At 42.3% G+C, this 27,916-nt stretch overlaps 1 protein-coding gene across 1 annotated transcript; it reads left to right on the top strand.

Moving 5' to 3' along the window:
• The first annotated feature begins 224 nt into the window (after positions 1-224).
• Positions 225-27,916, top strand: LOC134400453 (mite allergen Der p 3-like). Its single transcript, XM_063128785.1, has 8 exons — positions 225-366; positions 4,983-5,115; positions 7,511-7,652; positions 9,399-9,659; positions 11,716-11,864; positions 24,442-24,601; positions 25,735-26,013; positions 27,279-27,916. Exons 1-8 carry the CDS (start codon positions 225-227, stop codon positions 27,438-27,440), a joined length of 1,428 nt encoding a protein of 475 aa, XP_062984855.1. The 3' UTR covers positions 27,441-27,916.

Genomic DNA, 27,916 nt, shown 5'->3' with positions numbered 1-27,916 from the left:
TCTAGGGGTGCACCATCCTAATAGATCCCCACCACTATGGAATGGAGAGTAATAGCTACTTCAAGCCTAAGTCTCAACAGGAAGTGGCCTAAGTCTCAACAGGAAGTGGACTATGACAAAGGAATAGATGTAAGAACCCCCACCATTAAACCATCCTCTTCATGTCCAATAGAAATTCCAAATCCAGAGTGTGAATTGGGCTGATGACATGTTGGGACAGCACCATGGTTGTCATGGCACCCATGAAGTCCTTAGTGGACCTGACATTGATATTGAAGCTCTCCAGAACCATTGTTCTGGGTGTACCCAACGCCAAATCTGAAACCACCTCCATCAATTCGGACAGGAAGACTGTTGGGGAGTGGGGTGAGTAGTACACCAACAGAATCCATAATCTGACCTGAGTGCACAGCATAAAATACAGACACTCAAAACTGGCAATCAGGATTTCTATAGTCTACTTCAACTGCCCCTCTCCAGCCCTTTAAACTGTTCTGGTACTGAACTGAGTACCCAGGAGAGTACTCGGAAGACATCCATCCTACTTTGAAACCAGGGATCACTGAGGCTGAATGCTTTGGGCTTGTTACCTGTCAAAGCACCTGTGTCAGAGAATGCTGAACATCTATCCCATCATATAGTTCTAGCAGTTGCTGGAGGAACAGAACAGTGATGTCATAATCATATCAATAGTGGGTGTTTTCATTCTTTCTCCAGGATTGCAATTTTCAGCCAACTTTAAAGTACTTTTTTTTAATGAACACACTATTACAGCTGCAACAATTATTCTTTCTTTCCTTAATTCTCTATAGCTGATGGCTGAATAGTTAACTGTTGATACATGCTGAAATCTAGGGGAAATCTTCAGACTCTTAACGCCTAGAATTGATGCCTCTCTTCAGAAAAAATCTCATTGTAGAGATTTCACGTTTCTGAGGTGATAAAAGAATGCCTTTAAGAAGAGGAAATAATGAAATCCCAGTTCCTTTAGATGCTCAATCTGTATTAGAGATCTCATTGTGGGGGAACACAAAGAGGCAGCTATGAGGCTTTTCTTTGTTTTGTGCTTTTCCACTGCCATTTTTCTCCTCAGAATTCAGAGAAGTAAGTACTTTCTTGTTTCTATGTATATCCCCCCTCACCCTATCCCCCATGTATGTTGCTAGAAATGCCAAGGAAGGGGAAATCGGTGTGTGAGGATCTCTGGCTGAGGGAGTAGAGAGACTTCTCTGGGGTGGGGTGGGGTAGGGTGGGGTGGGGAGGCCAAATTTGGCAATGAGGGGGGTGAGGACACCCATGGGGATATAATTAAGGCCATGGGAGTTGCAGCTTGTGCATGCTTGCTTTAAACGAATCATCTTAGACTGAACCTTTTGAATTCCATTTCTATTTGACCCCCACATTTGCAACATTTCCCTCCATTTTCTCTACACCCACACACTCATCCACACCCACACGCACCCCAAACACCCCCCACCCACCCCACACACGCACCCATACACATCCACACATCCACACCCATCCACACCCACCCACACACTCACACCCATACACACACCCATACACACCCACACACTCTATCTATCTATCTATATCTGCCAGCTGAGGATAACCCTTCATGCATCTAATGAAGTAGACTCTAGACCAGTGGTTCCCAAACTTTTTCAGGTCACCGCCCCCTTGGTTCCACAAACTCATGCCCCGTGCCCCCTACCCTACACTATAAAAATCATTATTCAGAATAGCGGTTTTCAACAACCCACTAAGGAAGATAATAACAATAAAATTCAAAACAGTAACAATTAATGGAATATTTATTCAAAATCCAATTACATTTTTTTAGTTTATTCAATTAAATATAATTCATCTTGTCAAAGTCTGATAGTCATTTAGCAAGAATATTAGATATCACATTTAGTAACTAGGGTAAGAGTACCTCACTATTCTGTAAATTCTTAATGTGATGGAAGGGCTTGATGAAGTGATACCAGTTTCCCAATGTCTGCTTTAAAGTCACTTAACATGAGTCTTAAATCACCACGTTTAGTAATCTGGAGTCGATTTCTTTGCTTGGAGAGAAGTAGGCAGACCACACTAAAACCACATTCCACCAAATATGATGTTGGAAATGCAACCAGGAGCTTCTGAACCACTCTCCATAGTGCAGGATAGCAGGGCACACCAAACAGGGCATACCTCTTCACTAGCGTTTTGGTGCTTTTGAAACATTTCAATTCCTCATTAAAAGGACTCTTCTTAAATGGTATTAATACATGTGTGGATTCTTCCCCTATATGGCTTGGGACCAAACTACCTTCTCCCATAAAATGTCCCTGGGTTTTAAGACCTTCTAGAGAGGCGCTGACTGACACTATCACACACACAGGAGTCTTTTCACCTAATGTGCAGTATCTTAAAAATGGAAATTGCCTCAGCTGGGGTGGAGTGGGGGGCATTGATAATGAATGGGATCAGAGCAGGGAGGGAGAAAAAAATTAACTTTTTTTTCTCCCTTGCTGCATTGCTAAACTAAATCCCTGTTCTGAAGTTACTATCTGCCTTTGGGGGAAATCTCCCATTGGCCCAAATGATTGGGTCAAAGGCAACCCAGTATAGTGGCAAAACAAAGATTTAAATATAACTTTTCTCAGTTCTAGAATGATACATGAGCCCAAACCTCCAGAACCTCACGGCCAGGAGCCAAATCTAGCCCTCCTCATGTGCCCACGCCCCCTTCCCCTGGCTCCGCCCCCTTCCCCAACCACTGGTCATTTTCTGATTTCCCAGCTTTTGTGCAGCTTTTTTCCCCATTCTAAAAGGTTGAAATGTCTCTCCAAAGGCATTAGCCATGGCTAGATGAGGGGGGTGGAGGAGGAGGATCTCATGATATGACGATCACGAAATTCTCCCCCTCAGTCTACACGTGCGCGCGATGTCCCAGGAGGAAGAGGACATCGCACCCACCATTTGTGTGTGTGTGTGTGTGTGTGTGTGTGTGTGTGTGTGTGTGTTTTATCAGGACTGAGTGCAGGAGCGCTCCTACAAAAAATGTATGTTTATTTTTTAAGGCAAAAACAAAAACCTCCCACTCCCCCGCCCCCAATGCCTAGCTCCTGGTTCCTCGCAGTTACTTGCCAGGAGCTGGGATGAAACCAGGACAGGTGCCACATTGGGAAAAATCGGGACAAAAGTGGTGCCCATTATTCCGGGGCAAGAATGGGGTCATCCCTCCCTGCCCCTGGGATCCCCTGAGCATCATGTGGATGCACAGGGATGATACCAGGGTGATCCCCAAGATAAACAGTCATCTAGACATGCCCTTAGTTTCTGGCAGTAAGAGATGGAAGCAAAAATGTGCACGTACTTGGTGTATTTTTGCCTTCACCCTTTTTGCCTCCAACTCTGCCCCTTTTGCCCTATCCACCACTGGGATGTGGTCCCCGAGAACTTCTTTGAAACCACTCCACCATGCAATCTCAAGTGTTAATCCCTCATGGCCATTCTAGGATCTTATTGTTTTACTCACCGTTTCATTGCCAAACAGTGTCTTTAGATGAACTGATAACGGTAATCTCAATCGTATTGCTGAGGACCACCAGGATGGTTGTTTGGGTGGGGGGACTTGAGTATCAGAACTATCCCAGAATGTCATGGTCCCAACAAATATAGAGCTCCTTTAGATGCGGGGAGGGGGGGGGATTGCGTTCCTTACTGTTGGGTCTGAAGCTGCATCTCTTCTGCTTCTGTAACAAGCTCCAATTACACGGTGGGAGAATGCAGGAAGAGAAGTGTCCACCTGGCTTGTACAGCTTCAATGTGGTTTAATGGAGCAGTGCCCTCTAGTGACCATTTTGTGGCAGAACTTCTCCTGCACATGGCAGGAAATAGCGACATATATCAGAAGTGTTGGCTTTTCTGAGCCTTTTTTTAAAAAAAATCACTAAAACTGGGAAATGGAGCGGGAGACACACAGGACAGGATCCATGAGTGGCCAGTCATGAGCATGTGATAAAATGCTTGTCTGAAGAAGCTCATGGTGAGTTTCTCACTTTTGCTGGATTGCCATGTGATGCAGAATGGAGTGAGGATAAGAAACCCAAAATAGGCAAACCCCAAATCTCCTTGTTTGCACTCAGGGGATATAACACTTCAGAGCTGCCAGGCCAGATCTACACCAATCAAGATATGACACTTTGAAAATGTTTTGAAAACTGTATATGGTAGGGTGACCATATGAAAAGGAGGACAGGGCTCCTGTATCTTTAACGGTTGCATAGAAAAGGGAATTTCAGCAGGTGTCATTTGTATATATGGAGAACCTGGTGAAATTCCCTCTTCATTTAAAGCTGTTTAAAACAGTTAAAGCCGCAGGAGCTATACTAGGCAGGATCTACACTACTGCTTATAACGGTTTATAATGGTTATGACAACTGTTCAGGCCCAGGACACATTACATATACCATTTTCATACCATTTTAAAAGTATTATATCCTGCTTGGTGTAGATCGGCCCCTAGAGTGACCAGATTTAAAAGAAGGCAGGGCACCTGCACCTTTAACTGTTGTGATGAAGACGGAATTTCACCTGGTTCCCCATATATACAAATGACCCCTGCTGAAATTTCCTTTTCTATGCAACAGTTAAAGATACAGGAGTCCTGTCCTCCTTTTCATATGGTCACCCTAGCATATGGAATGTGTCTTGAGTCCCAACAGTTGTCACTACTGTTATAAAATGTTTTAAAGCAGACGTGTAGATCCTGCCATGTTCTCTTCTTTTTTAGTATTGCCTCACAGCAGCCATGCAATTACCCCCTACACACACACATACACACTTGACAAAACCCATGGGTAGCAACCACACCGGAGCCTTTTGCTAATTCTTTATGCAATTATGCTGTTTCTCATGAGCTAACCTGTAGTTCAAAGTAGATGATACAATCCAACCTGATTAGAACGGCTTCTCCACAGGTCAATCTGCAGGTCCATTTGAAAAGGAAGAAAGATTCCCACCGTCAAGACCATTCATGGTTTCCCTCTTCAAAGGAGACCGTTTATTTTGTGGAGGAACTTTGATCAAAAGGGACTGGGTGTTAACAGCAGCCCACTGTTTTCCGTAAGTTTGGAGAAATATTCATGCTTTGTACAAAGTTTTTCCTGCTGTTAGTTCTCAAGAGCCCTTTAGGCAAGCCTGTTAGGCATTCCTCAGTCAGGGACCAGGATTTTTTTCTTCATGTGAGCTGCTGGAAGCAGTTACCTGTCAAAGGAGTCAAGAAGCTTAACTGGACACACACACACACACACACCCCAAAAACCCTATATAAGTAACTTGGGCTGGGATCAAGTGGCACAAGAAATCTAACTGTGGATGGGAAATTTGGATGTCAGGAGATGTCTCCTAAAAACAAAGCAATGTGGAGAAGCTCATCTGCTTCCATCCACAGAAGGGGCAAACTCACAATGATGCACTTTTATTCTTAGCTCTTTGACAAAATCATCTGTCTCTACAGCCTCATTATATTTAAGTTGCCCAAATTGGTATCACTCAAACACAGAATTCTTTCTCGATTCACACTAGGTCATGAATGCTGAAAGAACCGTCTAACATGGTTTTGTTGTTGGGGTTTGCAAACACACCTTGAATTGCATTTTATTATAAACCTCTAGACCAGGGATATGGTCTTCCAGAAGTTTTGGCTACATCATCCCCCACCCTTGGCTATGCTGGCTAGGCCTGATGGGATTTGTGGGTTTAAACTAATGACACTTGCTTATTCCAACAAGAGCATAGTACATGGGCTGCCCTTGAAAACTATTGGAAAAGTTCAGAATATAGCAGCCAAATCTGGTACTGGCTGCTCAGAACATATCTTTCCAATATTAAAATTGGGTTCCAGTTTGAACCCAATTCAAGTCCTGGTTTCAGCCTACAACCCCCTACAGGGATTAGGATCAGAGTATCTGAAGGACTCCCTGCCCTTATATCATATTAACTAGGGTGACCATATGAAAAGGAGGACATGGCTCCTGTATTTTTAACAGTCTCATAGAAAGGGGAAGGTGTCATTTGTATGCATGCAGCACCTGGTGAAATACCCTCTTCATCACAACAGTTAAACCTGCAAGAGCCCTGCCCTCTTTTGTATCTGGTCACTCTAGCATGGTTCCTGCAGCTTTAACTGTTGTGATGAAGAGGGAATTTCACCAGGTGCTGCATGCATACCAATGACACCTCCCTTTTCTATGAGACTGTAAAAGATACAGGAGCCATGTCCTTTTCATATGGTCACCCATTTGTTAAGATCTGCATCAAAAGCTTCTGCAGAAGTGAGCTGGGTGGTAACACCAGCAGGCCTAATCTGCTGATATAAAGACCAGCTGTGGCTGTTCATGTCCAATGAGGAAAGAGATGCAGTGGCACCACTATGCTTATGGTAGGCTTTTTCCAGGGATGCTCAGTTGACACCAGCTCTGTCATCTATTCTCCCAGACGTAAGAGCATTGGAAGAGCCATGCTGGATCAGACTAAGGGTCCGTCTAGCCCAGCATTCTGTTCACACAGTAACCAAACAGCTACCTATGGGAAACCCACAAGATCATACTGCCTCTGATACTAGAGGTAGTATATAGCCATTTTAAAGCCATTCAAATTGGTGGCCATCATTACAACTTGTGGTAACAAATTCCATAGTTTAACTATGCGCTGTGTGAAGAGGTACTTCCTTTTATCTGTCCTGAATCGTCCACCATCAGATTCATGGGATGGCTCCTGGTTCTTGTATTATGAGAGATAATTTAACAGATAATTTATTTAACAGACATATAACAGAAAAAAAATATTCCTGCTGCGTCTTGTTTATATTGCAGTTTTTAGTGCTGGTTTTAGTCTATACGTGTTATCGTTGTATTTGCTGCTCAGTTGAACGTCTCAGCTGAAAGGTGATCTAAGAATCATAGGTTAGATCCAGATTAATGCTAGATCAACTGCAATGGCAGAAGTGGATCCCCCTGGTCCTTCCTTTCGATGGCAACCTCTCCAGCCCACTGGGAAAGCTTCATTGAGAGTAAGGAATCCTGCTAAATGGAGTAAACTGTAATGAGAAGGGACCCCCCCAAAAAAAAATCAGTGGAAAGACATTCCCTTCCTGTTGTGGAAGGCAGATCCTGGATTCAACATCATATTCACAAAATAAAAATAAACTGAGCCAGGTATATATATTTTTAAATTACAAATAAGACATTCGATATCTGGAACTAGAAATGGTGCTTATGTGTTCATAGTTTACTGTGCAATATTCCAAGAGGTTTTGATTTCTTAAGCAATGCAAAAGAATAGTGTATCGGAATCTGTATTGTTCTTTATTGAGGATGTGGTTCAGAAGACATTACCAAAGTTCAGACAATGTATTTTAAAAACACAGGGTGAAGAAGAGTGTGTAAATCCAACAGTTCAGCACAATGGAAAGCAAAGTGCAGTGTGGTAAATTTGTCCATGTTGTTTATCTTTTCAGGAATGAACATACGCATGTTATTGTTGGAGCTTATTCACTAACTAAAAAAGAGGAAGGAAAACATAAGGCAAACATTACTAAAACATTTTCTTACCCAGGCTTTAATCCAAAGACATTCGAAAATGACATTATGCTTTTGAAGGTAATTCTTTTAAGTGAAGATGAATCAGTATTTGTGTATATAAAAAAAATCCTACTCATCAAGTGAGTAGTTTGCTTTAACATGAAGAATACTGGCTGAGACTGAACTAGTTAATTAAATGGAGATAATAATACAGGCTTACCGTTATACTTTCAGTAAAATCTTGGGATTACTTGCTTGATCCTCAAACCACAAATATCTCCAGAATGGCTTGAAACCTTATAGTAAGTGGAAGGGCTACTTCCCTCCATGGATAGCTTCCAATCGAGCGGAGCATGTTTTCATGTGGGGAGGGACTGAAGAGTGTCAGGGGAGAAGGGAATCAACAATGAAATTGTAATGGAAGGGGGAATCGGTAAAGGGTATCACCCGTCTCCCCCATTACCACCAGCACTTTCTGCCAGGGAGCATTCTGAGCAGAACTCACCAGTGGCCTTTCTTCAAGATTCCTGGGGCTGAGAAGGGCTGAGGGAGAATGATTGCAGCACTAGCAAGATTGCAAGAAGTGGCGGGGGGTGGGGGGGTGTTGGCACTAGGCCAGCCCAACAACCAATGGAAAATCACTTGGTTGGGTTCGGAAGTCATACTAAGCCACCCTAAGAATAAGCCACCCTAAACAACCCTACTACAAGCCACTGTTTCTCAGTTTGGCTTGTTTGTGCAAAACAAACCACAATAGGAAAACCACTCTGGGTTCAGACGTCATGCTAAGCCACTCTGTGACCACCCATGAAGACAAGCCCTCATGGTTTAGCATGAAGTGTGAACAGGCTAGATTCACACAACACAATAACCCACACTAGGGTGACCATATGAAAAGGAGGACATGGCTTCTGTATCTTTAACAGTTGCATAGAAAAGGGAATTTCAGTAGGTGTCATTGGTATGCATGCAGCACCTGGTGAAATACCCTCTTCATCACAACAGTTAAACCTGCAAGAGCCCTGCCCTCTTTGGTATCTGGTCACTCTAGTTCCTGCTGCTTTAACTGTTGTGATGAAGAAGGTATTTCACCAGGTGCTGCTTGCATACCAATGACACCTGCTGAAATTCCCTTTTCTATAAGACTGTTAAAGATACAGGAGCCATGTCCTCCTTTTCATATGGTCACCCTAAGGTTGAGCATGGTTTGAAAGTTGTCTTTGAACTGAGGGTGGTTGTTGAAACATGGGTTGCTGTGTTGTGTGAACACAGCCATGCCAATAAACCATGGTTTGTTAACCACAAACAACCCACAATTCTCAACCAAACAATAGAGCATGGGCTCTCTACATAGATTGTTTGTGGATAACAAACCATGTTTTGTTAGCATGGCTAGGTTCAGACAACACAATAACCCATGTTTCAATAACAATCCACACTCAATCCATACTCAACCTTGAGTGTGGGTTTTCATGTGTGAACCTTGGAGGATTGCAGCTAAGCTCAGAGGGAAAAGAAAAGAATGGTAGATATCATCTTTCCTAATCCAAAAGTCCTGGGGCTTCAACACTGTGAGCCCTGGTCCCACTACACCACTAATAAGACTTATGTGTGGACATCTGGGGATGTTGGAGGTATGGCAGGTGCAATGAGTGGGGAGGTGCAATTTCACTCTCCACCACAAGAATGAGATGGAAGAGGGAAATGTATCACCTGACCTGGCCCAATGCGTCAACATAAGAGCAAGTCTGAAACAGCATGCATCAGAATTGGTGGCTGCCTCCTGTTCCTCAGTACCACCTGGTCTTTTTGTCATTCCTTCAGCTTCACACAAAGAAAAATGTTGATCACACTACTGTTCCACTTCCCGAAACAACCGATGACATCAAGGCAGGAACTCAGTGTCTAATAGCTGGATGGGGAACTATTAGTCAGAGAAAGGGGTTTGATCAACTGCGTGAAGCTAATGTCACTGTCATTGAGAGAGATTTGTGCGCTGACAAGAAACACTACAATTCTCAGCCTCCTTTGAAAATGAGTATGGTATGTGCAGGTGACAAGAAAACCAGGAAGGATATATGTTGGGTAAGAGACCTTTTTCATTTTAACCAATTCTGCCCACATGCCGACTCCTCACCAATCAATTAAAGAACTTTTAGTTGACCAATTTATGAAAATCAAATACATTTGTATCTTACCAAAACCTCAATAAAATGTCTTGAGATATTGAATGACGATTGAATGAGATATTGAAGTGTCAAACTGGGAGTCGGGAGATCCGGGTTCTAGTCCCCACTCAGCCATGGAAACCCACTGGGTGACTTTGGGGCAGTCTCAGGCCTTAGCTAGACCTACTGTACCTTTTATCACGCGATAGAGAGAATATCTCGCATTGTGTTTAACGCGAGATCCCTCCTCTGTTTACAATCGACGCGCGATGACCTCAGGAGGAGAGGCATTGTGCCCGCCATTTTAAAAAAATTCTTAAAGAGAAAGAAGCGCATAAATGCTTGTGACCTAAAGGTAAATGTTGTTGTTGTTTTTTAAAAAATAATTACTGCTCCCCCCACCCTACCCCCGATGGGCGTAGCACTCCTCCCGGCTCCATGCAAAGAATCGTGCGGAGCTGGGTCAACCAGCAACAACTAGCCACACGTTATGCCATCTTGGGCTCAACCCAAGACCACAGGAAAACCAGGGCCAAAGTGTAGGGTGAGATCCTGGGGCAAGGGAGGGATCATCCCTCCTGATCCCAGGATCCCCTGTGCGTCATGTGGATGCACAGGAATGATCCTGGGGTTTGCCCTGGGATAAAGCCCTGTCTAGCTAAGGCCACAGACTCTGAACCCAACCCACCTCACAGGGTTGTTGTTGTGAGGATAAAAATGGAGAGGAGGAGGATTATGTACGCCGCCTTGGGTTCCTTGGAGGAAGAAAGGTGGGATATAAATGCAGAAATAAACAAAAGATTGAGATCCCTTGCAATTTAATATAAGCTACCACTCATCATTGGAAGGAACTTCCATCCATCTTTAACTTTTAAAAATGTAAATCCCTATTGTGGTAACACACTAGACCCAAAAGAGCCCTCAAGGGAAATCAAAACAGCCTCAACTTGTAAGCCCACCACATATTTTCTTTTTCTTATTAGAACTGAACTTCTACTGATTTAACAACTAAAATGTTAATCTACTGGTGATTAAGGCATGCAGCCTTGGTCAAAAATGTAACATAAGCTGAACTGCCATGCTTGGGATCTTGTCCAAAAAGACTAAATATTCAGGCTATAGCTGTGTAGCTTTGTTTCGTGAAAGCTTTAAATTCAGATTCGTTCGGATAATTATTGCTAGAACTAAGAGCCTTTGTGATTAATATGTGATATTTCCTGACTTCTAACAATTTTATAGAAGTCTTCTCACTTATTTCAGGCCACCAAAAACATGAATGTTGAATCCATCACTAACTATACTGTAGCATCTTGGTTATGCTGTCTTGCATGCACTCTTTAATTAAAAGGCTTGCTAAAATCAAGAGGTTTTTTTTTAAAGTTCCTTAAAAAGACATCTACACAGAACTTTTACTCTGGTTCTACTCCACCCCCCAAGTCAATTGTGTCAATGACTTTCTTATTTGTGAAGCCCTAAATCCATTCCCCCCCCCAAAAAAAACCCTCTTTTTCTTGTCACTGTGGATTCAGTGCAGTTTGGGAGCCCGTGTGACCTCAGCTGGCTTTGGCATGGGCTCATGGAAACAGGCGCATATGAGCCGAAGGGAAAGTAGTATGGTGTGGGGTTGTAGTGAGCAGAAAGCTAATCATGGCTACCCAGAAGTAACTCATTGCCTTCCATTGCATTTTGCCATGTACAGGAGTGGGGAAGAGAACCAGCCCTGCTGCTTTGAAACTGCAGTGTTGCGAATGTGGGTTGAATTGCTGCTTTCCCACTCTTTACTGCTGAGCTATTCCACAGTTGTGCAGTTGTGGTTGTCGCTTCGCAACTGCGATGCTGTGGGTTTTTGAGGGGGATCAGCAGTGAAGGCAGCATCATGTAGACACCCCCTTTATGACCAAAGAGGGGCATGTGTTAGATATCAGCCTAGGTGAATGGTAACCTCATCCATCTCCTTTCCTTTTTTCCTCCAGGGTGACTCTGGTGGTCCTTTGATATGTGATGGGGAACAAAGAGGCATCATCGCCTTTGTTAAAAACTGTGGTGATCCCAGATACCCTGGTGTTTATATTCGACTCACAAAGGACTATCTCTCCTGGATAAAGACAATCACAAAGAATGACACTAATTGACATTGATTCTATGATACTCTTTTCCTGATATTTCTTGATGAAACTTTTCAGGGTTTTTTAGCTTGCAATTTAGTTTATGGACATCTCATTCATCTCTGCAGCTCCACTCTAACTTCCATTTTCACAGATGGAGAAGAGAAAGATGGAACCTCACCTGAGACCAGCTATGGGATATAAATGCTGAGCTAGGAACTGAACCCCAACCTCTGAAATCCAATTCTAATATTCAATCCATTGGGTCTACAAGAGGCCCATTGACTGGTTCATCATACACACACACACACACACATAGATAAGGTGTGGAATTGAAATTCCAGCCTAGAAAGTTGAACAGCCTCCACTTCAAGTTCATCCTTTAGCCTAGTTGCAATTTAAATTAAGTCAGTTCAAGGATAATGTTTCCATCAAAGTCACTGGAAGCAAAGTAGTTAGCTCAATTTTGAGGATGAAACATTGTCCCTTTGATGTCAGGTTCTTCACTTGCAGAAGCAAAAGGAGATAGTACTTTTTCTCCACAATCCACTGCACCTTTGATATAGCTGGCAGGAACATACAAGACATAATAAGGTTGGATCCAGATGTAGTCATGCTTAGGGTACACCCATTGAAACCCATGGAATAATTTAATCATAATTAATTTCAATATCACTGATTCCAACGAGTCTACTTGAAACACAACTAAGTCTGGACTCAACACTCAGGGAGCAAATCAGAGAAACCTATGTGCACCTAAGCTCTAGTGATATCAGTGGAAGATCAGTGCTTAACAAAGGCCCTATTCAGACAATATGAAACTAAACGTTCTGTCTAGCATGTATTGTGGAGTTATGTGTACTCATTTTCTTTCCTGCCATGCAAGTGCATATGGCCCTGATTCAGATTGGGGCCATGGCACTCTAGGAGGGAGGGGTTAAACCGTTCCCTCTCACCTGTTTTCTTGGCAAATTTCCACCTCTCCTCTGCGAAGGGGGGTTTAAAATAGGGGGAAGCTCCATTGACACAGGGCTTGGAATTTCATGGAGAAAAAACAAGTGTGTTATCGACAGAGCTCTGAATTTCCTTTTCTTCGTATATTTCTAAAATCTCTTCCTTTTTGTTGCACTGGTGTACTTTGCTGGAATAGCTCAATGAAAATAAAACTTACAGTTTGAAGTAATCTGGGAAACTCTGATCTCTTGTACTAAAAAAAAAAAAAGCCGACTTAACCAAATCTGTGTGTGAAGAGAACAATAGAAGTGTTTTTGAAATAGATCCTATTATTATTATTATTATTATTATTATTATTATTATTATTATTTATATAGCACCATCAATGTACATGGTGCTGTACAGATAACACACAAATTCTTAATTAACGTAAAAACTTAATCCATAAAAACTCAATAAAAAATACAAATAAAATAAAATAAAACCAGCACTCCCTCTCTGGAGATCTGAGAGGAGGCACTGGATTTACTTCTTGCAGAAATGCATAGTCTCCATCTATACTAGGGATGTCAGAAATCTGTTTTGGGGTGTGTGGAGTTAGACAGGTTTTCCTCGGCACACACACACACACACACACACCGGACTTTGTTTCTATTACTGCTGTGGCTCCCAACTCAATCTGTAGTGAATTGGGTGAGTTCACAGATTTTCTGGGAATTTTGCACTTTTGCAGGGAGAGGTTTTGCAATTTGCACAAATTCCTGAGCAAATTGCACAAAGTGCAGCCGAATTTGTGTAATTTGTGCAAATTCAGTCATGATTTCACAGAAATTTGCGCAAATTGCAGAACCTTTCCCCAAAATGCACAAAAAGTTTAGGGAACAGCCCACAGCTCAGCCTGCAGATATAAAGCAATTTGCACACATCGTGGAAGCTGCCTTCGGACATTCTCAGCACTCAGGCAAGTGGGGAGCATAAAACAATGGCCCAGTTCACACAACACACCATGTTCATTGGGGGCTGTTTAACCCATGATGAGCTGGGGCACATGCTGGGTGACATTTTGAATATGCAAACCTGGCCACTGTGTTTAACCCTCAAATATCTCTTGGTGGCTGGGCTCACATGACATGGCAACCCCCTGATATTCCCCATTGGGGGTTTCTTATTGAAAATGTCACTTAGCATTTACCACGGGCCATCCTGGGTTAAAAAAAAAAAACACCTGAAAAAACATCAATGAGCCTGACATGTCATGCGAACCAGGTCAATACGTTTGATGCACAGAAGTTTAAGGCTTGGCTTACTAGTACAGTCCATTACTTGTTCTCTCATCAGTTCAATACTTTTCATCACAGGTGTTGTTGTCCCTCATAAAACATGTCCCAGGATTTGAAGATGGACATGCCAACCATTCATCTGCATTCCCTCCCTCCCTGCCTGCCTCTTGTAATCTGCATTTAAACCTGGGGAACATGGGTGGAAGGGTGCAGTTGCACCATGTCCTGCTTGTGGGTTCCTGGTCAACAGCAGGTTGGCCACTGTGTGAACAGTGTGCTGGACTAGATGGGCCCTTGGTCTGATCCAGCAGGGCTCTTCTTATGTTCTTATATCATTTGGAGAGGAGACAATGGCCTTACCTAGACCTAAGGATTATCCCAGGCAAATGGAGGGCTCATCCCTGCCTTGTCCCAGGATCCCCAATGTGTCATTTGGATGCACAGGGATGATTCTGGGACTATCCCGGGATATAGGCCTGGTCTAGCCATGGCCAATGTTTGCAACAACGAAGCCTTGTGCCGGTCCAATTTCAATTCTGGACACTTAGTAAGTAAGGCTGCATCACTTTGGGAAGCACCAGAAATGGTCCAAAGGGTCCCAATTCAGCTCGGGCTTTGGCTGAATCCATTGCACAGCTTATTGAATGCATAATGTTGAGACGTCGTTTGCCAAGCTACGGTTTGCATTAACCAAATTTAACAATAGGCAAAACAGTAAAAAGAAGAGTGGGTGCGTGCTTAATTCATGTCATTTCTCTGTTGCAGGTTAAGTTAATTTCCATACAGACCAATACTTACATGTACCTAAGTAACTCAAGCCTTCTCACTCAGCAGGAAATGATAAACTAACCAAACCACTCCATTTTCACAGCAATACAGGAAATGTTTTAGGTATGACAGACCACACACTTCTTCTCCATCATAACCACATCGATATACCTGGTCAGTTATATGACCTGCACCCTTCAGTTCTTAGAAATTATACCTATTCCTGGACGGCTCTGTGGCCTTGTTGTGAGTGTTAAGTCAGGAATGTGCAACACATATCCTGTAGGCTGCATGAGCTTCCTCACCAACACCCACTGATCATACCACTGAAATTTGGCAGCAAGACTGCAGCAAAAACAATCTGCAATTGTGTGTTAACAAAGTATGCAGCAAGGTCTTGCTTTGTTCTAAACTAAAATGTGCTCCCTGGATGCGTTGGATAGTGTCATTTTAATTTAAAATGACTTGCATGCTCACCATGTGCCTTAATGGCAAAATGTTGTCTTTGCTGCTGCCACATTGCCACATCTCAGCAGCAAATTCAGCAGTCCAGGAAAGGTGCAGCTCCTGCTGAGTTCTGAGGAGGGGGGGATATTGCCCCCAGACCAGTGGTTGTTGCCCACCCTTGTTTTAAGGTGTGGCACATGAAAGCCACAGCCAAATTGTGTCGTAATGTGAGATGAGTTTTTGAAAGCAGAACAAACACAGTTTAATCAGCTTTATAAAAATAATTTCCCATCAATACATGATCATTTCAAAATCCCACATCCTTTCTGTGAAGGAAGGCGCAATCCATACACTCTCCCTGCAAGGTGGACCAGGTGAATCCCCAACCAGACAGCCAGACACCCACCTTCAACCAGCAGACACTGGACTCAGCACCAGGAGTTACCTTGAAGTAAACACACCAGGGCAGGATCTACACTACTGCTTTAAAGTGCTTTATAATAGTTTTGACAACTGTTGGGGCCCAGGACACACTCCATATACAGTTGTCAAAACTGTTATAAAGCACTTTATTTATTTATTTATTTTATTTATTTATTTATTACATTTTTATACCACCCAATAGCCAAAGCTCTAGTGTAGCAGTAGTGTAGATCCAGCCCAGCTTTGAAGCTTTAAAGCAATTTATTAACGAGAAGGAAGTAGAGAAGGTAAAATGGATAAAAAGGGGGGTTAAAAGGAATAAGAACAACAATGCAGTAAAATACAATAAAACAGAGAACCTTTAATGTGACAGAGAGCCTTTATCAAACACACCCAAGCAAAAAATTGCTGACCTGAGCTATATGTTACCACAAACAGGATCTCCCTCCTCAGTTAGCTAGCCAGCCATTCATCCTCCATGCAGCAAAGGACCCCCAGGGAGACAACAAGCATCACTGAGACCCCCCCTCTTTCTTCCTCCCAGCCCCGGCACCCTCGGCTGATTGACATCAGCCAATCACTGGGCAAGCTGCTCCTTCTAGGCCCCCCTCCCAGGCAAGAACTCACATCCCCCTCCAGAACAGCTGGGATCACTCTTCGCAATTAGCCTGGGCAGGCATGGCCTTGGGTCCCAGGTCTGGCGCTAGCAATTTGAGATAACCAATGGCCAGGTGATGCCCTCAAATGTGCTAACTAACAGAGCTCTTTTAGAGAGACCAGGAAGGACAGGGCCCTGTTCTTCACATTTTTATATACAATATGCTGACATTTTAATTTTCTGTATTCACTGAGTCCTATTTCCCAGATGCCACAATGATACGATGCTGTTGTGATGATGTGGTACATTGCTGTCCTGGATTCATCATGATCTCCCTCACCAATGGAGGCAACAGTCCAAATGAGATAGAAAAAGGCCATTCCAGGGCTCCAGAGCCAACTAGGTGCTGGGACAAGTTCAGGACCCTGGACAGAGGCAGAGGTGCTGGTTTAAAGTCCATTAGCTAGCGTTCAAACCAGAGGCAGCAACCCTGTGGCACAGGTGGAAGGAACAAGTGGCCTCAGCACTGGCATGGAGCCACTGCCGGAAGGTTATTGTTTGGTCTCAACTCCAACTAAACTCCAACCTGCACTGCCTTGGTGCTTTGAGCCAACTCCCAGCACTCTCTCCTTGTCTAACTCTAACTGTAAACTGATGGGTTTTTTTCTCCATACACACATACTCCCCTCTTCCCCCTCACCTTGCCTTGGGAGTGTTGGTCACCTTCACAAGCTCTGATGAAGACCCCATTCAAGTACACAGAGAGGCCAAGGCTATCTCCTAACTGAGCCTCTTCCAACCTTGCGCCCGCCAGATGTTTCAAGACAAAAAGTCCTGTTAGTTAACCACTATTTTTGGACTTATTTTCTGGATTCTGCGGACAAAGATAAGTCCCACAAAGTCTGGACCTCCTGTGAGCTAAAACACTGGCTCACAAACGCCAAAGTGGTTTTCTTCTGCACTGCTGGAAACAAGGGGAGATAGAGGAAAGTTGACAATACAAAGTTGAGGATGATATGCCAGTAATGTCATGAGATCAGCCCCAGTGCTAGAAAACATGGAAACATGAAGGTGAAACAAAGCATGGATATGCCTCTCAGCTGAGCTCCATGGAGGCTAGCAATTGTCCCCAGAAGATAATTCTACACCTGGAAAGTTCACAAATTAGAGAGAGAGAGAGAGAGAGAGATTATCTCTGAACTGTTCTTGTCTGGTTATGAAATAATGCAAAACTAATGAGGGTGATGGTTAGCAAAGGAGCAAGTAGGTCAGAGTCAAGTAGTGCTGAGGAGACCCCGAATTTGGAGGCTTCTGAGATTTCTGTGCCATACCAGGCTGAAGCCGGCAGGGTTGTGGAGAGGAGCAGAGGCAAACTTTGCCTCCCTGTACTCCTATCTCCTTTGTTTTCATTACATGGGTTTTCTAGCAAGGGCACTTCAGAGAGGGAGGAAAGGAGGTTGGAAGAGGGTCAGGATAAATCGTATCCTGGCCTCTCCCATCTTATCGCTTCCACACCCACCAGAATCTTGGAGAGGCAGTTGGTGAGGTCCTCTCCATGCTAGCTGTGAGGTGGTGGGGCAGAGGTTGAATCTCTGCCTCCCACTTCTGAGGTCGAAGCATTGTCTCTGACTTCAGAAGGGGGTTCTGAGCCATCGTATGGTCCCTGACCCAGGGACCATGAAATTGCTCCAACCTCAGAAGGGGTTTTCTGGGCCATCCTATGGTCCCTGTCCCAGGGACCACTGGATTGCTTTCTAAATATGTTAGGATCTAACTTTGCATCTTCATTTTCTTTGTTATTTATGGCTTTTCTCAAATAGCTATGTTGAAACTTAAGGCTGTGCCACAGAAGGTTTTCCTTTGGGACAAAGAGAGAGGTGCTTTGATTTTAAACATATTTTGCTTAGGAACTTTTGAAAGTTACCGCTTATTTTCCTAGGTTTTTGATAATAGTCACCAATATTATTGTTGCTTGATTTTAGTAGAAAGGGCAGGTTTCTCCTTCTGCACTTATGGCCTGGTTCATTGTAGTTTTTACTTTTTCAAGCTCCTGACAAGAATTTTGGCAAACACATCTGTGAAATGAAGTATTGCTTTGGCTAGGGGAGGGGCAAAAAGCAGAGTAAGTTCAAAAGAATTAAATGAGAAAAAAAATACCCTAAGAGGAAATAAAACCACAGCTCACTTCCTTCACATAGTCAATACGCATAGATAAGTCATTGTGGGGAGATCTCAGAGCAGCCATTATGGGGCTTTTCCGTGTCTTGTCTTTCTCTGCTGCTATTTTTTTCTTCAGAACACAGAGCGGTAAGTGATGTTTTGTTTGTTTGTTTGTTTAACCACACACTCACCCCTGATACATTCAGTAGCTGGGAAGAAGGGCCGGCTCCAGGTTCAAGGTGGCCTTCAGCAGAGTGCTTGCAGTGGGGCCCCTCTTACTTGGGGGTGGGTGACAGTAAGACTTACCCCCTCCCCTCTCAGCAATTTTGCAAAACATGGTCAACTATCTCCTGGTTAAAAGAATTAGTAATGAATGCTAGAGGGAACAAGTAGAAGTTTTGCTGCTCTTCAAAAATTCCAGATTAAGATTAGATGTTCTTTATTAACTGGAATGTTAGTAAGATGCAGCAAAATATTTAATGGATTAAATGGAATGTCATCTCTTTTATTACACAAGTGATGTTTAATTTCGCCAGTTTGTTTTCATTCTAGTTTTCTGAGCCCCAAATGCATCTGCAGCAACATTATATCTGGATACGAGTAGTAGTAGTAGTAGTAGTAGTAGTAGTAGTAGTAGTATTCATATACTATTTACCATATTTGGCACCTCCAAAATATCAGCAGGGAGAGCATTCCATGAGGTGAGCACCACAAACAGAAGACCCCACTTCCTGGTTGGTGCAGGATGGCAATTTGCAGGTCACAGTACAACCAGCAAGGCCTTCTTTGATTATCTTACTGATTGCATACATGTAGGGAGGGTGATCTGCCAGGTAAAGTGGTCCCAGGCTGTTCAGGGCTTTATATGTCAACAGCAAGACCCTGTCCTTGGCTCAGTAGTTAATAGGTAGCCAGTGCAGTTTCTTCAAGACTAGTATACAATGAGCACAGCCAAGAACCTCACTCAGTATCCTGGCTACTAGCACATTCTACACCAGCTGCAGCTTCTGGACAATGCACAGGGGCAGCCCCACATAAAGCACAGTGTAGCAATCTAAACATGAGGTTTACCAAATTATACCTGCTCTTTCTTTGGGAGAGCAACCCCGTGTAATATAGGCAAAATCTGCACTTCCTGTAACTAGGATCCACCCACCCATAGAGTCTCCATCTTGTCAGGATTTAGTCTCAGTTTGTTGGCCCTCATCCAACCCATCACCACATCCAGACATCCAACCCATCACCACATTCAGATAGGGTGACCATATGAAAAGGAGGACAGGGCTCCTGTATCTTTGAAGTTGTATAGAAAAGGGAATTTCAGCAAGTGTCATTTGAATGCATGTAGCACCTGGTGAAATTTTGTCTTCATCATAACAGCTAAAGCTGCAGGAGTCCTGCCCTCTTGACCAGATACAAAAGAGAGGAGGACAGCTGCAGCTTTAACTATTGTGATGAAGAGGGAATTTCACCAGATGCTGTATGCATAGAAATGACACCTGCTGAAAATCCCTTTTCTCTACAACTGTTAAAGATACAGGAGTCCTGTCCTCTTTTTCATATGGTCACCCTAGTTCAGAACATGCATGGGTACTCCTGATTCAGATGTTACAGAGAAATAAAGCTGGGTTTGGGCATTATTTCCCCAATCCCCTAATGACCATTCCCAGCAGTTTCATATAGATGATTGTGCTCATGCCTTTGTCCAGTTTTATATTACCTGGATGGGAGGGAAATTGAAACGGCCTGAAACAGAAGCCCCAAGTGAAATACACTGGCACACCATCCAGCCCTATCTGGAGATCCCAAGGATTGAAATTGGAGCTTCTGCATGCAAAACATGTGCTCTGTCATGAGACTTTCAGGACCACTATGTCCCAGGGGGTGTGATGCTGACATATGAACGAGCAGCAGCCATGACAAAACTGTTGAACTGGACTCTAGAAACATCTGATGATGTTCTAATTTGGGGCATTCCACTGAGCCAGTGTCAACTGCTATGGAAAGTTGCACTGATATTCCTTCTCTATTATGTATGTATGTATGTGCCTGTTTACCATTTATACCATTACATTATTTTTCCTCTAGTCAATTTGTTAGCCTGATTCACATGACTTATTTCGATTTAGGTCACTGTGCAGATATAATCGGAGGTAAAGAATCAGTTCCGCACTCAAGACCTTATATGGCTGCCCTCGTCAACATGTCTCATCATTCAGATTTATTCTGCGGAGGTACTTTGATAAAAAAGAACTGGGTGTTAACAGCAGCCCATTGTTATCCGTAAGTTTTGAGAAATATTTCTGCTTCGCACATCACTTCTCAAAGTCGTCTAGGCCAGCATATTGGGCCTTGTTTAGCTACCTAGAAGAATTTGCTTCTAAGGCCTAATTTTCACCAAGTAGGATATTGTATTATGAAAGCAATATATAGAAGGCAGGATATAGCACTACGAAAGTGGTATATGGTATGTGTCGATGGACTCCAACAGTTGTCAGTGCACTTCAATAAAAGGATATTGTTGTTTTTATGCTTTTAATGGTTTCAAATTTTGTATATTTGTTTTAATGTTCACTTTTGTAAACCGCCCAGAGAGCTTCGGCTATGGGTCGGTATATAAATGTAATAAATAAATAAATACATACCACTATACAGCAGTAGTGTGGCTCCTGCCTTTTATATACCACATTCATAGTGCAATACCCTGCTTAGTATAGATTAGTGTGAGCTGTTAATAGTAGTTGCCTGGCATAGGATCCATGAAAGTTACAAGGATGGATCCTTGTTCATCATCACTTGTGAAATCTGCCAGAGCTGGGCTGGGTACCCGGACTTCTGCAGTAGTAAACACCACCTTGAAGGATAATGAAGTCCCTGCAGCTTTGAAAGTAAGAATGGTGAGGCCCTTTTTGAAGGAAACTAAACTAGATCTTACGGTTTCAGAAAATTACTGCCCGGTATCAAATTTGCCATTCTTGGGCAAGGTGCTGGAGCATGTGGTGGCCTTTGGCCTTCCCCAACACTGTATTGTTTCTGGCACTTCCTGAAAACAGCTGTTATTCCAGGAAGCCTTCATTGACTGATCAGCCATGTTTTTTATTGTCACTCTGTTTTTTAAAAAGAGTATTTTTAATATGGTGTTATATTCTTTTGAGCCTCTTGTGGCGCAGAGCGGTAAAGCAGCAATTTCTGCAGCCGAAACTCTCCCCACGGCTTGAGTTCGATCCCAGTGGAAGCTGGTTTCAGGCAGCCGGCTCGGGTCAACTCAGCCTTCCATCCTCCCGAGGTCGGTAAAATGAGTACCCAGCTAGCTGGGGGAAAGGTAATAATGGCAAAGAACCCCGCTATAAGGCCTGCCAAGAAAACGTCAACGAAAGCTGGCGTCCCAAAAAGAGTCAGTAATGACTCAGTGCTTGCAAGAGAGGTTCTTTTCCTTCCTTTCCTTATATTCTTTTATTTCTTATCCTTCACTGCTCCAGAATCTGTTTAGATATGGAGCAGTATATAAATGCTGTAAATAAATAAATAAATAAATAAAATGCTTGCTTTTGTTGCTCTTATTGCTAATTTTGTTGCAGGTTTTATTGCTGTTCTCATTGTTGTTTTATTGCTATTTTTAGTGTATTCTTACTGTTTTCATTCTGTTTTTATCATTTTTAATATCTTACCAGTTTTATGAGCTTTGTGCTGTACACCAATTTGGGAGGCTTTCTGCCCTGAAAGGCAGACAAGAAATATTATAAATAAATAAATAAGGAGAAGAAAACGCCGCAAATCATGGGTTGGTGGCCGTGTGGAACGAGAAATCATAATGTTGGAGGGGAATGTGGGTAATAAATATCCGGTCCCAAGATCAAAGCAGTGAGTAAGAATGCAACAGCCAGGAGAGAGGAGGTGACATCATTTGATACTGTACATGATACCAAAATGTGCCTGTGAACTTCTCATGAATCACCAGCGCCATGTCTGAATGCTGTTATAATGCAGAATAAATTGCAGAAAAGAAATGAGATGCACATTCTAACAAATGTAGGTTCATACTTTCTCACAATCAGGCTGACAATCAGTAATAATAATAAAGTGTAATGTCTGATACATGCATCTTAATTACACAGTCATTGTGATTTGACCTTGGATTTTGTGGCTCTGTCTATAATTGGTTTGCCTCCTATCTAGCGGGTCGCTCTTTCAGCGTGTTGGCTAATGGCAGCTCGTCTTCTTCTTTTCCCCTTTCTGTAGGGGTTCCGCAAGGCTCGGTGCTTGGTCCGCTGTTGCTTTCTTTATACATGTTGCCCTTGGGTAATCTTATTCAATCTCATGGCCTCCAATATCATCTGTATGCCGATGATACACAATTATATCTTTCTTCTCTGGATCTTTCTCCTGATGTTCACGATCGTATCTTGGCATGTCTTTCAGATATCTCAGCTTGGTTGCTTCATCGTCGTTTGAAACTTAATATGGCAAAGACTGAATTGCTTGTTTTTCCTCCTAAACCTTCTCCTCATCTCTCTTTCTCTCTTACTGTCAATGATGTTACACTTACTCCAGTCAAGGAAGCTCATAGTCTTGGCTTTATATTTGATTCCTTGCTCTCCTTTATTCCTCATATTGAGGCAGTAGCTAAATCCTGTCGTTTTTTCCTGTATAATATTGCCAGGATTCGATCATTTTTGTCTGTCTCTTCTGCCAAGACTCTTGTTCATGCATTGGTTATTTCTCGGTTGGACTACTGCAACCTTCTTCTCTCTGGCCTTCCTTCTTCTCACATCAGTCCGTTGGTTTCTGTTCACCACTCTGCTGCTAAGATCATCTTCTTGGCTCGCCGCTCTGACCATGTTACTCCACTGCTGAAATCTCTTCATTGGCTTCCAATTCACTTCAGAATCCAATATAAACTTCTCCTGTTGACCTACAAAGCTTTTCACAGTCTAGCTCCTTCCTATCTCTCCTCTCTCATCTCACACTATTGCCCCGCTCGTGCTCTTCGCTCCTCTGATGCCATGTTTCTCGCCTGCCCAAGGGTCTCTACTTCCCTTGCTCAGCTTCGTCCATTTTCTTCTGCTGCCCCTTATGCCTGGAACGCTCTTCCAGAACATTTGAGAACTACAAGTTCAACCGCAGCTTTTAAAGCTCAGCTAAAAACTTTTCTTTTTCCTAAAGCTTTTAAAACTTGATTTTGTTCTGACTTTATACTGTTAGTTTTACCCTACCCAGTGCCTGTTTACCCTACCTTGTGCCTGTTTGCATTCTCTTCCCCTCCTTATTGTTTTATGATTTTATTAGAATGTAAGCCTATGCGGCAGGGTCTTGCTATTTACTGTTTTACTCTGTACAGCACCATGTACATTGATGGTGCTATATAAATTAATAATAATAATAATAATAATAATAATAATAATAATAATACAAAGACAAAAGGTTTTAAAAACTAAAACTCATATTTGCACCAGCTTGCAATTGAGCTTCAAGGCATCCCTCTAAAACTATCTGAAAACAGTAAGCACAGTTTAAATATTGTCACCCCATTTTTCATTGTCAAAACAGCTGTTCCTATAATACATTAGGTATTAAATATCTGGACCCAGAAACTGAAGCTCTCTTCATATTTTACTATGCAGTGCCCCATAGCCTGTGGTTTCCCAACAATAGAGGGAATTATGGGTTAGCGGAAACTTACTATAAAATACAAATGTAATTCCAAATGGATAAATATCAGTGCAATCCTATGCACTTTTACTCAGATCCATTGTATCTAATGGGGCTGGCATGCTAGTAAATTTATCATAAGGATTGTAGCTTAAGTATAAGTAGAAGACAATGTATGAAAAAAACAGGATGAAAACATTGTAAAATCAAAAACAATGCAAAACAAATAGCAGTGTGACACAAATTGACTGAAGAGCGAATATTACTGCTTGATTCACTGTGGTCAAAAGCTTTATGCTTTTTTTATTTTTCCAGGGGAAGAGAAATAGAATTCAGGCTGAAAACAAGAGTTTTTCTTGGTGCTCATTCATGGATTAAAAAAGAAAGAAAGCAACAGCGCTTTAAAATTGTTCAAGTACTTTCTCACCCAGACTATGATAAAGTCACAAGCAAAAATGACATAATGCTTTTAAAGGTACGTTTTTAAACAAGACATGAAAGTTCTGTGGACAAAAGACAAATTTAATATCTCTGCAGCCTATGCTTGACCATGAAATCATTTAACTGAACGTGCTTCCAGATGGATGTTTCCTAATGCTGCCAATGAAAAGAAACTGGGCAGCTATTCCATCTTTCTTTCTTTAATGGGCTTCCTGTGGTAAGAAAAAAAGATGGGAGAAGTGGTGGGAGGACATGGGAGGGTCACAAATAGATGATGACACATCTGGACCACAAGTAAAATTCTGGCCTAATCTACACCAAGCAGGATATTGTGCTTAGAAAGCAGTATAAAAGCGGTATATAAAAGACAGGAGCCACGCCAAGCAGGATATAGCACTATGAAAGCAGTATATGGTATGTGTCATTTGGCCCCAACAGTGGTCTGTACACTTCAATACCACTATAAGGCAGTAGTGTGGCTCCTGCCTTTTATATACCACTTCCATACCACTTTCATAGTGCAATATCCTGCTTGGTGTAGATTAGGCCTCTGTGTATGAATTTCTTTCCAGAGGCTTTGCTCCCCTACCCAGGAAGACTACAGCTTGCTGCTTTGGAAATATGGTGCCCCAGTATCCCCATTTTATTTATTTATTTATTTACAATATTTATATACTGCTCCCCATTCAAAATTTCTGAGCAGTGTACAAGATAAAATAAAATAAAAACAGAATAAAAACCCATTAAAATAGTTTTTTTAAAAGGCAAAAGGCAAAGTGAACCATGGCTGGTCATTAAAGGCAGGCTTCCTGGAATTACATTTTCAGGAGGTGCCAGAATAAATACAAAGTTGGCGCCTGCCTGACTTCCAGAGGCAGGGAATTCCATAGGAGGGGGGCTACCACCCTGAAGGTTCTTCCCCAGGTGGATTCCAATCAGAGGGTAGGTCTATGTGGAATCACCAGGAGCATGCCCTCAGATGACCTCAATGACAGGGCAGGCTTTCATAGGAGGAAGATTTAAATCTTCCCTCCCTGCCATCTCCCACCCCTCATGCTGTTCAGAAACAGTGGAGGAGCAGGGAAAAGGAATGGGTAGAGTGAGGTAGTAGTGCCATGGGCCTGACATTCCCCACCCGTGATCTGTTTTGCTTTATTATATGTACAGCTTCAGGGAAGTGCAAAGATTGGCCGATATGTCAACACCCTTGAGCTTTCCAGCACTACCTCTTCCAAAGATGTCAAGGCAGGAACACAGTGTCTAGTAGCTGGATGGGGAGATACTTACAATGGACAGGAGAAACCAACTAAGAAACTACAGGAAGTTAATGTAACCATCATTGAAAGACGCATCTGCAATGACAAGAAACACTACAATTCTCGGCCTTATGTGACAACCGATATGGTGTGTGCTGGGGACCTGAAAGGAGGAAAGGATTCATGTGGGGTAAGAGTGTTATCAATTGTTTTCCTGTGAGGGGCTGTCAGTGGATTAAATAACTTAATGATATGCCTATTAATTGCTTGGCTGATGAATCAACTAAATAAACTTGCAATTTATCAAAAATCTCATATACAGCCATTTCAGATATTGAAGAAAGTGTAAGGTAACTTACAAGTTAATAAACCAAATCTACCCCTTCTTGTCAGAAAGAAGGTCCATCTTTAATGTGAACTTTTTCATTCCCTATTATGGGAGCACACTAGAATCAAAGGTCCCTCTACAAGTAAACAAACAAACAGAACTGGTTGGGCTGAACATGCAGCCCCACCAATGAAAAACTGCTCTCATTATAAGACCTGAGCCCTCAGTGATTAATCAATTAAAGTTTTAATTGATTGCTCCACTGATTAATCTAATTTAAAGCATGCCATCCTTATTAGAATGTGAAAGAACTTTCATCTTTGGCATTTTGCCCAGAACTGAGAATGCAAACCACAGCAGCATTGGGGGCACCAGGCCTTGAGTTAAGGCTGTAAAATCCATATTTCCTACATGAAATCCTATTATTATTATTATTATTATTATTATTATTATTATTATTATTATTATTTCCTGCCTTTTTCCCAATACTGGGACTCAAGGCAGCTTTAGAAATTAAAACAACAGGAAGACCAATCATTAGAACTTATTTATTTATGTACCACTGTAATTTACATGGTAATTCAACAAAACACTATTTAAAAGAGAAAGAGAGAAGAAAAAACTTACTATCTAACTAAATCTTTACAGTAAAATGAAGCAGCAGAGGAATGGAGAAGAGAGAAAAGTCCTCCAGCTCCCAGGATCTTAAGGCACCAGACCTAAGCCCATTTACTAGAGAGTAAGCCCCACCGATCCTAGTGGGACTTACTTGGTAAACATGCATAGGATAGTTCTCTAAGTTGCTAGAATGCTATACACACACTTAATTGAAGTAAGACCCACTAAATAGGACTTAACTCTGAATAAATACGCATAGGATTGTGTTCTATTTATGCTATGTTACATTTTTTTGTATATTCTGACTTCTAACAAATTTATAGACGTTTGAGACTATACTACCTATACCCCTGGGGGGGTGCTGTGTTGCATTTGTCATTTCAGTTAAAAGCTTTGTTAAAATCAATACATGCTTAATTGTTGCAACATTATGACCAAAGATATTTATTTATATATATATCAGCTTTCGCGAATGATAACACTATCCTGTCTCCCTTGCTTTTCTCCAGGGTGATTCTGGTGGTCCTTTGATCTGCAATGGTGAACAAAGAGGTATTGTCTCCTCTGGTGGACCTTTATGTGGTGATCCCCGATACCCTGGCATCTATACTCGTCTCACGAAAGCCTATCTCACCTGGATAAAGAGACATACAGGAGATGATACAGATTGATTTGTTTGCTCTCTTTCCAGACATTCCTGCATGAAGCTCGCATTTTATAGCTTGTAATTAAGGGGACTTCCAGAACAGGCTTTTATTCTGCAATCACCCTGTTTCATTCATGGAATTCTATAAGGAGGGGGCATGTCCAGACCCTGTCATCTTCCACTCATAGCCTCCCAAGTTTCTTCACAGCACCCTCCATCTTTTTTCCTGTTAGGAGCACTTCATCTGGAAGCATCCTTAATTCAACTCATGCTCATCTCATTCATCTTTGAAGCTTTAATACCTCAGACACAAACCGCTTGGATAGCTGGGGGATGTCAAGCAGTATAGATGCAGCTTAAATAAAATAAATAAATAAATATGTAGCTACTATAACAGATTCTGCTTTATGAAAAATAGCCCCTTGGTGCACAAAACATGTTAACCATTTTCTGTCAGTGCTTTCCTCAACCTTTGTCTCTGTGATTTATATACAGCTCTGA

This window comes from Elgaria multicarinata, chromosome 6, assembly GCF_023053635.1.
Source record: "Elgaria multicarinata webbii isolate HBS135686 ecotype San Diego chromosome 6, rElgMul1.1.pri, whole genome shotgun sequence".
Classification (NCBI taxonomy): domain Eukaryota; kingdom Metazoa; phylum Chordata; class Lepidosauria; order Squamata; family Anguidae; genus Elgaria; species Elgaria multicarinata.
The sequence above is the reverse complement of the archived record's forward strand: the minus strand, read 5'-3'. Positions and strand labels throughout refer to the sequence as shown.